Source organism: Papaver somniferum, chromosome 6, assembly GCF_003573695.1.
Source record: "Papaver somniferum cultivar HN1 chromosome 6, ASM357369v1, whole genome shotgun sequence".
In the NCBI taxonomy this organism is placed as follows: domain Eukaryota; kingdom Viridiplantae; phylum Streptophyta; class Magnoliopsida; order Ranunculales; family Papaveraceae; genus Papaver; species Papaver somniferum.
Window position 1 is genome coordinate 7,810,011 of NC_039363.1, and position 12,484 is coordinate 7,822,494.

At 38.7% G+C, this 12,484-nt stretch overlaps 1 protein-coding gene across 1 annotated transcript; it reads right to left on the bottom strand.

Moving 5' to 3' along the window:
• Nucleotides 1–455: 455 nt before the first annotated feature.
• LOC113290416 lies at nucleotides 456–1,808 on the bottom strand. The gene is made up of 2 exons (XM_026540024.1): nucleotides 1,576–1,808; nucleotides 456–1,323 (listed from the first exon to the last, which is right to left on the bottom strand). The coding sequence occupies exons 1-2, from the start codon at nucleotides 1,806–1,808 to the stop codon at nucleotides 456–458; spliced, it is 1,101 nt and encodes a 366-aa protein (XP_026395809.1).
• Nucleotides 1,809–12,484: the final 10,676 nt, after the last annotated feature.

Sequence of the window (12,484 nt, forward strand, 5' to 3'; positions counted from 1 at the left end):
CTTACCAAATATTTCTTCGTTCGTCTTTCTTGGTAGAGCTCCTCCTTTAATTGTTTCATCTCCTTGTCTTTGTCGCATGCCTCATTTTCCTTACCAAAATGACCGGGCAATTCAACACTTTTCTCGACCTCTTGTATTTACACCTTCTTGCGCTTGGGGTTGTTTGCCTTTGCTCCGCCTTGCGGGGTTCGTTTTTCCTTGGCCATGGAGGTTTCTTTCTCGCTTCTCACTATTTCGCTCCCTTCAGCTATTTTTCCCTTCTTCTTTTTTCCACTTTGCTTTATTTCAACTTGGTTTTCCTTCTCCGGAGTTTTCTTGCTATGCTTCTCATTGGCAATCGCCATGTTTTTTGCCTCTTCCACGCTTTTTTGCGTTGCAATCTGTTCCTCGCTTATCCCAATGGTGAAAACCATCAGTTGCTCAGCTCTTTTTGCTTCACAAACCTTCCTTTTTTGTTATATCTTCCTTCTCAGTTTTTCATCATAGTTGTGGACATCCTTTTCGATACAATCTCGCGCATCCTTTAGATCTCCCTTGATTTCGCCTATTCCGCTTGGCATGGGAATCCGCATGGCCTGATAATATGCAGATGCAACCCCTTTTATCACATGTATCCACGGCCGGCCTATGAGAGCGTTATAAGGTGAGTCTATATCTATCACACAAATAGTAACTTTTGTTTCCAACTCGCATGCGAAAATCTTTACAACTAACTCTTCCTTCGGCTTTGACGCAACCCCGTTGAACCCATATATATTGTATGTCGATGGTACAAGGTCTGAATATTTGTACCCCATAGTCCTAAATGCATGGTAAAATAGTATGTTAATCGAGCTCCCCGTAACCACCAGGATTCTGTCTATTGCCCAAATTTTTTCTTTCTTGACTTCGTCATCCTCCCACTTTGAGTATTTCCCAAAATTTAAGGTTACGACCAACGTCTCTGTGTGTGAAGCTCCTCCCTCTGGTGCGTCCTTTGCTGAGAATGTTATCTCCCTCTTTTGCCACTCTTCTAATGGCTCCTTCTTCGCCATACTGAATATCTCATTCCCTTCGAAGTCCCTCTTATGCACCCTTTTGAATATATTGTCATGGAAATTTTGAATGCTCTTGGATGAATAGATTATCGAATTACAATTCAGCTTGTGGGTTCCCCGATCTATTTCGATTCGGTACACTTGTTTATTGTCACGAGGTGGGGGTTGGGGTGTTTGTACATATCCCTCCAGAAAATGAGCGAGCTTCCCCTGTTCCACTAGACGAAGTATAATCCTTTGGATGTTTCGACAGTCATTCGTGTGATGCCCATGAAACCGATGATACCTACAAAATTCATGACTCATAGTACTCGAAGGTGGTTATCTTCCCAGATTTGGTGGGGGTGGAATCTCTTCTGTCAGCACTATCACTTCCCATACCTTCTCTACAGTTGTATTGAGTCTAGGAAGCTTTATATCTTCAAAGGCTGGTGCATTTGGTCTGCGCTCTCCAAACCTAGGTCCTGGATTACTTCTGTGCTGATATCATGTGTTATGGCTTCGGGGCTCATAATTCCTTCGTCTTGACTCCTCGTACCTCTGTTGATCGATCCACTCCAGGTCTCCGCTTGACACAACTACAAGTTTCACCGGAACTGGGGTTGAAGGTTCCTCTTTCTCATATTTCGGATCATCCTCCACGACATGTACTGTTCTTGGTAACAACCTTGAATTTCCTTCCTTTGCTGGAAGTGGTGTTACTTCACTGACTTGCCTCTGCTTCTCTTCTAACGCTATGTATTCCTCTTGGTACTCCGTTAATTCATTCATTTTCAAGGAATTCCGGATTATGAATATTTGGGTGTACAACGGGTCGATCGGGAATAAGGCGTTCACGAAGGCTAGGATAAAAATTTTCTCATCAACTCGTCCCCCAAGTTCGCTAAACACTGTCCTCCATCTCGTCACCAGTCCTCGCAAGCTTTCCGTTGGTGTTCGCCTTAGGTTAAAAAAGGTCTCGATTCATGGTCTCAGCAGGTTGTTACTTATGTACGTTGTTAGGAATATTCTCTGCAGGTCTTTAAATGACGAAGTCGACCTTTCTGGTTGCCCGCCGAACCATGCCAATGCTTCGCCGGTCAAGCTCGCCGGGAAATATTTACAGAGTACCGCTTCGTTTCGTCCCCACTGCATCAATGATAGAGTATACTGCTTCAAGCGTTGCCAAACACTTTCCGATCCGCTGAATATGATTGAAAATGTTGGTAGCACGCACTTATCAGGAATGTCCGCATACATTATCTCATAGGTGAATGGATATTTATCTTCCTCCTATATGGCCTCTGCCAGTTGCACCCTGCCACCTCTTCGCGAATTGTTTATCAGTGTCCTCATATCTCGTAGCTCATTCAAGACCTCTTGGTTCAGGTTTCCTCCATTTCTTTCGTGATGGTCGCCTCTCATCACGCTAAGCATTCCTTCCGCTCGTCCGATTGTTTCCTCGTGTCTCCAGTTTACATCGTGTTGCCTTTCCTCCTCTCGCCTCATTTCCTCTTCGTTCCTTCTTTCTTCTTCGTATCTCCGTCTTTGATCTTCCCATCTTGTTTCCTCCAACGCTCTCCTCAGATCTCTTTCTTCACTGCCTTTCCTTTGCCATCTTTTTCGTCGCTCTCCTCCATCGTCCTCATGGGAAAATCTCTTCCGTCGTGGCTCTTCTTCCTCTGACGATATCGTGATTCCTTCCAACTCTATAGCGTCAGCTCCTGTTTCCTTGTTAATTTGGAGATTTTGTAGCTCAAACCTAGCATTTTGTATCATCAGTCGGGCGTGTTTCTCCGCTAGATCCCATTCTCGTTCCCGTTCAAAGAGAAGTGTCTCCCTTAGCTGTTCAAACATCATGTGTTATTCATCAATGTTTTCTTCCAACTCTTCGTGGGTCATTTCTTCTTCGGCATCGGTGTCCGTGTCAAAAGTGTGCATCGAGCCTTCCCTAAAATCATCTTCACCGGTCTGATCACTCCGTCGTCGGTTCACGCCTTGCCTTTCCTGCAACCGATGTTTCTCCCTTTTCCATTCTTCCTCCTCTCTTCTCTTCCAAACGTTTGCTTCTTTTTGCCGCTATCAAGTGCCTCGCTCGATCAGGTATTCCGGCCGTCGACTGATCCTTGGTTCGGTATCTCCAAATCTACTTCCATCTCAACACCCAAAGATTACTCCCTCTCCTATATTTCTAATCTTAACTACGAATGAGTCGTTTAAGATCTACAAAACTCTAATTTTAAAACAACTCGCCAAGATCTCTAACTTCTACAATCTTAACAGTTTTAACCTTTCTCAAACTATTAGATGAGGATGAATCCCCGATCTAAGTCCCTGTTTCTGGACGCCAAAATGTAACTACTGGAAATCTAGTAGAACACCCAAAGAAGAAAACAAACAGATCTAAGACATGATAAAGAGTTCGGATAATATATTCTTTATTGTTTAACCACCCCAAGTAGTAAAAATACAAGTTCTTGCCTACAAGGAAACCCTAATATCTCACTCTAAGCAAAGCTCTCTTTCCCCCCCAAATAATCCGACCTCTATGCATTGCCTAAGGTCCTCTATTTATGGTCCATCTTGTCATTATGGAGTACAACTCATTTTATTTCGTCTCATCATCTTCAGGTTCTCGTGGAGATGCTTTATACTTCGCCAGATCATTTTCCATAAAGTTTTCCCTTTTCTTTCGCTGACAACTTTGGGTGTTTGTCGGGACAACTGTCTCTTTTATTTTTCCATAATTTACTTACTTCGCAAGTTATCTTTCCATCCAAGTAAACTTAATTCGTCCATATTTATTTCGTGGTTGGTGTCTTGTCGGGTACTCCAACTGATTCTTCACAGTTTAGATTCCTTATACGAGGTACTTCGTTTTTAGGATGCTTCCTCTTCGTGCTTTGTGTTATTAGTTAGTGGCGAGGTAATTCTGACATTTAATTTGACAAGTCACTGGCCATGATCTTTGAGTGAGATTCTTCAGTCCTATTGTGTGCCTTCCTGTGCGGCCACGTGGCGATCCTATTTTCTATACCCACAAGAAAGATTCGCAAAAAGTATGCCCCCAAGCTTGGGAGCGCCCATTTCAAATGTAAAGTGTTAAAATATAGGTAGCGAAGAAATGTCACGAAATGTGAACAAAGAAAGATCAATCCTGATTAACTAGTTGATTCAAAAGAAGGGCATCTTCGTCCACGTTGCGAGAAATATACGCTTCGTTGGTACTTTGAGGTTGCTCAGGTGGTTTCACATCAGTTGAAGCTTTTCCTTTTCCATAGGGCTTTGTAATGTCATCCTCAAGAATATCATCGTCAGACTCCTCGTCATCTTCCCCACCATTACCATCACCGGCTTCAGCTTCAGAATCAACAACTTCCTCTTGAGACTGTTCATCCTCAGATAGCTCTTCAAACTCAAGAACTTCGCGGGGCAAACCATGCTTGTCGCAGAACTCGTCAGCAAACTTCTGTTTAGATATGTTGGAATTTTGCTGAGCTCTTGAAGATCTTCATGGCATATTTATCCATTTTGTTCAGATCCTCGTTCACATTTTCAACCATTTCTCCAGAGCGGTGATCCTCTTAGCATAGTCATCCTTCTTACGAGAAAGTTTGATGATTTGGCTCCTCAAGATGGTCTTAGTTTCTACAAAGTTAAAAGAAGATAATAAGGAAATAAGATAGCGAGAATCATAAAATGAAACGTAAATACTAGCTATTATAATAACTACCTTCCTTTTGAAGGAGGGTGGATTTCAAAGTCTATTGGATATCCTCGTTTAGACTATCTAGTCTTGCATTTCAAGATTCGCAGCCTCAAGTTGAGAACATACTTCGGAATATAAATCAATTCGTTTCTCACTATGACGAGATAAAATTTGAACTTCATCCAGGAGTTTATAAAGATACAAGAAAATTCCTACAATATTCCACAGCCACACTCCCCACAAATATTTGGCAATTAAGCACAAGTTCAATTAAGAACTCTCCCCCATAAAATGTCATTCCCGAAAGAACAACAAGAGCGACCTTACTTTCATAAGAAAAGAAGGATTTCTTTGGAAATTAACAAATCACATGAAACATGAATTTGTATACAAAATACTCAATTAAATTAACCACAAGAGAACCCATGATTAATTTAATCGGAAATGCTTAACATAAGAGAATTTATGGAGCCACACAGTACTTTCACATAGAAGTGAATCAGGGAAAGAACAATACTGCGTTATATTTAAAGATTCATTATATTTTTCATCAATATTTGCATAAAGATATATAATATACTTAATCTTTGCAATCAAAAGTTCATCATATCTTCATCAATATTTGCATAATGACATAATAGGCTTAATTTTTGACATACATGGGACAATCATAATTCATGGACGCAAACACACATATCCCATAACAAGTTGCAATATATAAAATCATAAAGATTAATACTGCAAAATCATCTTCCAAATAAACTTTAGAATTTAAATAAATAACTCTAGAAACATTGCAAGATGAAAATCGTTGGCAATAGCTACGTGTACTCACAATAATTGCTATTTCAAACCCTAGTTATCCTTCTTAAAACACAAGAATAAATTTTCATAAGAAGTTTCCTAGATAAAATAAAAATGAATTTTATTTACATCATACCTTTGAAAGGGTCCATCATAAAAGGTATCACTGATATCCTTGATTCTTTTGACCGTAGAGACTCCATGTTCATGAGTTAGAACATTAACTTTTCGATCAACAATGCGGGAAAGATGCCTATCTTTGACACAATCCATGATGAGTTTCTTCTGATTCCTGATTAAGATCTTTTGATTATCAAGGATTTTGTCTTGACCATCAATAAGCTTATTTATTTGCAGTTGAAGATTTACAAATTAGACCCTAAAGTCATTATGAAAAAGAATTAAATCCTTGACAGATTCTCCAATCCATGAATTGTACTCTTTCCTTTCAATCATCTTTTTCAAGACAAGTTCTTGAACAAAATCACATCCTTTAAATTCTTCTTCCATCTCAAGATTCACCACTTCTTGAGGTCTTGAGGAGTTCTCCATTCCTTTTTTTTATTAGGGAAGGCAAAATAATATAAAACTATATATGTTTACAAACAAGAGAAGGACACCCTTGTTGTGGAAACCCTAAAGCTCCCAAAAAAGACACGGACGATCGTGGACTAGAAGAGGAAGACTAATGGATCAGAAAAGATCCAACAAGAAATATCTTTGTTTTCAAATATCTCTTACCATCATGGCTCAATAACTAAAAGACTTAATCAGAGCATAAGAAAGAGAAATATTAATTAAAAGGAGTCAAGAAATGACTCAATCTTCACATAAGGAGAAAACAACTAATTCAAACCCAAGACAAATGATAATCAACAGTAGAGCATCTCGCAAATGTCATCCTTGCAACTCTCAAGTTAGATACAAAGATGAAGTTACCAAATGCTAGGTAGCACAGTGAGATTTAACCCCACCATGAGTACTGAAAGATGAGTTGACAATACCATATGAGAGTTTAAACCTAGTATTTCTTACCTTCCTTCGAATATTTCTTATTCCATAAGAATTCGACATAACCTTTTTAGGAAATCCATCAGATGGATTTTTATGAGGATTAAGTCTAGGACCTCTTGAAATCGGTTCCATAGGATTAGAAGATAGAAGTCTCTACCTTCTAGACTTAGATCTACCAGACTTGTTCTCATAAATACTGGGAATGTGTATTTTTGTGGTGTAAAATTTTGCACCATAAGGAGAAACATGATCCCTATAGAGATTTATAAATGAGTGACCATTGAAGTCCCTCTTATGAGAGTTCTGGATTTATGCAGGAATGAAATCCATTGTAGATGTCGTCAGACAATTTACTCTGTCAACTGTAAAAACAAGTAGATTTTGAAGATCAGAAATCTGTTTCTTTCTAGCAAAACAATGTTGAACATAGTGATTATTTTTCCCATAGAAGGAACAGGTTCGTGGAAGAGAAACATTGGACCGAACCCGTTTTAAATTCATATCCCTATTAGAAGACTGCAAGTTATGTAAACACTTCTTAGAAAGAAACTTACTAATGGTGTTAAGTTTCATGACAACTACTAGGCTGGGTTACTTGCTTTAGCTGGTTTTTCATCTATATATATATGCGGAATTGTGAGAGAAAGTATTTTCTTCTTCTAATCTCTGATATACCAATCTTTTCTATCACTGTTCACCTTCTTGAGTTTTTTCTTCTCTATTGTTCTCTTAATTCCGTGCTTCTTTTATTCTCAAATCGTATTCGTAATGGCTCCCAAAAGGGTTCCACATCCATCACCGCCTAAGAGCTTGGAATATTTCCAGAAGAAACTGAAGTTAAAAGGCTTTTCCCTTTCTCCTGCCAATGGTTCTCTAAAGAACATGGAGCTACACCATGGATGGATTCCCTCTGAATCTTGGTCTTCTTCTAGGGTTATTGTTACATTAGGTCAGCTGAGAGCGGGTTTACCCAATCCCCTGTATAATCCTTCTAACCCTCTTTTTTATGACGTGCTCACAAGGTTGGAATTCAAGCGGGGTGTGTTTCAGCTAGATGGTGATGACATTCGTCTCTTGAACGAGTTTGTTCTTCGCTCCAAGGGAACTGGTCTTTCTCAAGTTCCTGACTTTGCTGAGGAATATGAGACTTTGGAGTACAATGCTGGCTCGTTTCTGAAGAATTATTATCCTCAAGTTTATTCAAAGAGTAGCCTTCAAGGGTGAGATATCAGTTTCGTGCGAGATACTAACAATACTTCTCGCCCTCTCCTTTTGATGTTAATACCGTCGGTTATTCGAAGAGCGATCGTCTTCATATTTTTGATGATGAGGATTGGAAGATGTACCCTCTTGTTCTTGAAGGTTCTTGGGTTTTGGGAGTTGACGAGAAAGGGGTTGCTCGTTCTTTCCCTGCATCTCCTCATTGCCATTTCTATCGCTACGAACATTGGATGTTTGTTTGGCATGATGAGAAGATAAAAAAACCTGTTATAGTTCGTCGAGACGAGAGTCGATCTGAACTTCGACATGATGAGAAACGAGTTTCTTTTCATTCCGAAGTATGTTCTCAACTCGAAGCTGCAAACCTTGAAATTGCGAGATTGGATAGTTTAAATGAAGATATTCAGCAAACCTTTAATTCCACCCTCCTTCAAAAGGAAGGTAGTCATTACAATGGCTAGCGTTTCAGTTTCGTTCTTTAATTTTCTATCTTGTTTCCTTATCGTCTTTCTTTCCCACCTACTTAGTAGGAAATGAAGTGATTATGATTTATACTAATCATTACCAAACTAATCTATTAACTTAAATAATAATAATTAACCACTAAACATGATTAGTGATGGATAGTTTAGAAATTAGTTAAAATACATGGATATGGGGTGACTTTGATTCGAACCCAACCCATACCACCAATCACCAATCTATATGATTCTCCATCGAAGTCTCATGCTGATGATCCGAAAAAGAAGAAGAAAATTGTTTATTTCTCAGATGGGTGTGATCTTCTTTATCAACCCGATCTTCACTTTTTGAAAGATGTTTCACCTCTGCTCAACATAACGAATTGAATCTCCTTCCCTCGTTTCTATCTCGTTCTTTAGTTTTCAATCTTGTTTCCTTATCTCGTAACCAAAATCTATTCGTTTCTTGATCCCTTCGCTGACATCTTCATTTCCTACATCCTCATCATCATCATCTTCACTACCAAATTCATTAACCTCTTCCTTGAGATGTTAGTTTTCAGACAATTCATCAAATTTTAACACTTCACGAAGTAAATTGTGCCTGTCACAAAGTTCATCAGCAAATTCTTGGTTGGAAATGTTGGCATTCTTCTTGACCAATTTGGCAGCCTTCTTGGCATCTTCTCTATTTGATCCATATCCTGATTTGCATGTCGAATTTCATCTTTAAGCTCGGTAATTCTCCTGACATATGTGCTCATCTCATGAGAAAGGTTGACAATTTGAATTCATAAGCTAACTTCATTTTCTACAAAGACAAAAAAAGACGATAAGGAAACAAGATAAAAATTTAAAGAACGAGATAGAAACGCTAGCTGCTGTAATGACTACCTTCCCATTGAAGGAGGGTGTAATTTCAGGTTTGCTGAATATATCTTCATTTGAACTATCCAATCTCGCAATTTCAAGGTTTCCAGCTTCGAGTTGAGAACATACTTAGAAATGAGAAGAAACTCGCTTCTCATCATGTCGAAGTTCGGATCGACTCTCGTCTCGACGAACTGTAACGGTTTTTTTTTATCTTCTCATCATGCCTAACAAACATCCAAGGTTCGTAGTGATAGAAATGGAAATGAGGAGCAGCAGGGAAAGAACTAGCAACCTTTTTCTCGTCAACTCCAAAAACCCAAGGACCTTCAAGAACAAGAGGGTGCATCTTCCAATCCTCATCATCAAAAATACGAAGACAGTCGCTCTTCGAATAACCGATAGGATTAACATAAAGGAGTGGGAGAGAAGTATTGTTAGTAGTTCGCAAGAAACTGATAGCTCACCCTTGAAGGCTACTCTTTGAAGAAACTGGAGGATGATAATTCTTCTGAAAAGAGACAGTATTGTACTCCGAAGTCCCATATTCCTCAGCAAAGTCAGGAACTTGAGAAAGATCAGTTCCCGTGGAGCGAAGAAAAAACTCGTTCAGGAGACGAATGCCATCACCATCTAGATGAAACACACCCCGCTTGACTTCCAACCTCGTGAGCACGTCATAAAAAAGAGGGTTAGCAGGATTATACAGGGAAATGGGTAAACCCGCTCTCAGATGGCCTAATGTAACAATAACCCTATTATAAGACTAAGATTAAGAGGGAATCCATCCATGGTATAGCTTCATGTTCTTTAGAGAACCCTTGGCACGAGAAAGGGAAAAACATTTTAACTTCAGTTTCTTCTGGAAATCTTCCAAGCTCCTTGGCGGTGATAGAGGAGGAAACCTTTTAGGAGCCATTATGATTCCGATTTGAGAATAAAAGAAGCAAGAAATTAAGAGAACAATAGAGAAGAGAAAACTCAAGAAGATGAATAATGACAGAAAAGATTGGGATATCAGAGATTAGAAGAAGAAAATACTTTCTCTCACAATTCCGCATATATATATATATATATATATATATATATAGATGAAAAACCGGATAAAGCAAGTAACCCAGCCTAGTAGTTGTCATGTTTGCCAGTACGCGTACATGTACGCATAGTCTAGCTCCCGGAATTTACATGACCTCGCCAGTACGCATACGGGTATGCATACTATATTCCGGTCTTGGATAAACACATATGAAATTACGCATACTATGCTTATAATGCAATTATATTTAAGTGTTATAAACTCCCATTTCAATCATTAAAACATTCTTAGAAGACGACAATAGCTGTCTCACACAAACTATTAGCTTCGAAGCAATTTTCAAGTGATCGAATGATCAATACGAAACTTTCTGAGTCTACATCAAATGACTGTCTCACACAAATCATGTAAGATATTATAAGGCGATTTTCACATGATCATCTTTTCAATTTCGTCAAGAATATAAGATGAAATTGGTTAAAGCGAAAGCTTACCATCACATATTTCGAGAAATATGTAAGCGAGTTAAAAAGTCAGAATATCAAATGTGTATAATTGAAGTCTATATAGCTATAAGACTTTTGTCTCAAATAGGAGATATAATAGATAGATTTTTGAGTGATAGATGAGTTCAAGTCTCCACATACCTTTTGTTGATGAAGTTCCACAAGCTCCACTTAGTAGTTCTTCGTCTTTAATTGATGAATGCCGTGAAATATAATGCTCAACTACACTTTATATCCTAACACGAGACTTAGCTATAAGTAGACTAGAAATCAAGACTTATAGTTTCTGCAACTGAACTTGACAACAAGCTTGAAATAGCAACCCTTGCAAGTTCGACCGAGTAGTGCTCTAAGAAAAGGTACCAAATCCAAACTTTCATGAATAAAATCCATCAAAACTAAGGAATAAAAGCTTATCGCAAAACCACGAGTTATAGACTTAAACCAAATTTCCTTGAGAATTTCAGGTAAGAGTCTACTCCCTTATTCAATTCCCTGTTTTTGGACGCCAAAATATAACTACCAAAAAACCGATAGCACACCCAAAGTATCAAAATAGAAAGTAAACTAAGACATGATATTAACTTAGAAAGCAAAGTGAAAGATTGTTGATGATATTACTAATGTTTCTCTAAGTTTACAGCTCAAACCCTGATAGGAAAGTTAAGAAATCTCTCTCACAGCATAACTCTCTCCATGCAAAATTACTCAACCCCCTACAATGCCTTAAGGCTCCCTTTTATAGGCAATCATAACTCTCTCCATACAAAATTACTCAACCCCCTTACAATGACTTAAGGCTCCCTTTTATAGAAAATCAGTGAAGAGTGATACAACTCATATTTACTTCGTTAGGTATCACACTTTTCAAGTGATTTCACCTTTTACTTCACTACTTCAAATTTCATCACAAAGTGCTACTATTATATCACCGATAACCTCGACTTCTTGTCTGTACGGCTGTCACTATTTCTTGTCCGACAATCTTCCTTCGTTGGAGATCATTCTTTCTTCGCTTAGGTATGCCTTCGCTAGATGATTAGACGAGCTATCTCCTTCGCTTAGTCTTTTCGCTCCTCTTGTCTTCATTTCGTAACTAGTTTCGTAACTCCCGTTTTCAGAAAAGTTTGATGTACCGTCTGTCAGATGATTTCGACTTATTGGGCATACTTTGTCCGAATATTTGTGTCATGCCCCAGCTATGGGATGTCCCACTTGTTAAGGGCATACCAGATGTTATTTAGTAAACCTAGTAACAGTAGGCGTGTGAGCGGCATGTGCCGGTACTTGAGACTGTTTTTCCCTTATAAGCTTCAATCTTCTGTAATTGCTTCTTCATGAAAATTAGTAAATCAAAATTATCTTTCTCTCTAGAATTTCTGTTCTCCCCAATCTATCTCTATTCTTAGAGATCAAGAGTAGTTTCTGTGCTAATTTGTAAGGCAGGTCCTTACAATTAGTATCAGAGCACTCGATTCCTGTGTGACCGAGTGCAATGATTATCAACAGGGTTGAGTTTGAAGCTGAAGTGAGGAATTCAATTTCCGAATTGAAAGTTGAATTCGAAGCTGTAGTGAAGCATTCGTTTGCTGATTTGAAGGTTGCTTTGGAAGCTATCACTGCTGAGTTGAAAGATGTGGCTGATTGTGTAAACAAGATGAAACCAGATGAAGATTTACTCAAACCCTCATCTGATTCTACAAACAAAATTGACGCATATTCGGAGGTAATTACCCTTGAATCAAAATCAGGGAGTGATTTCACTCTCCCTTCTTCATTTCCGATAGATTCAAATCTAGCAGATGAAGAAAATTGTGGATCTACAACCAATACTCACGTATCGCATG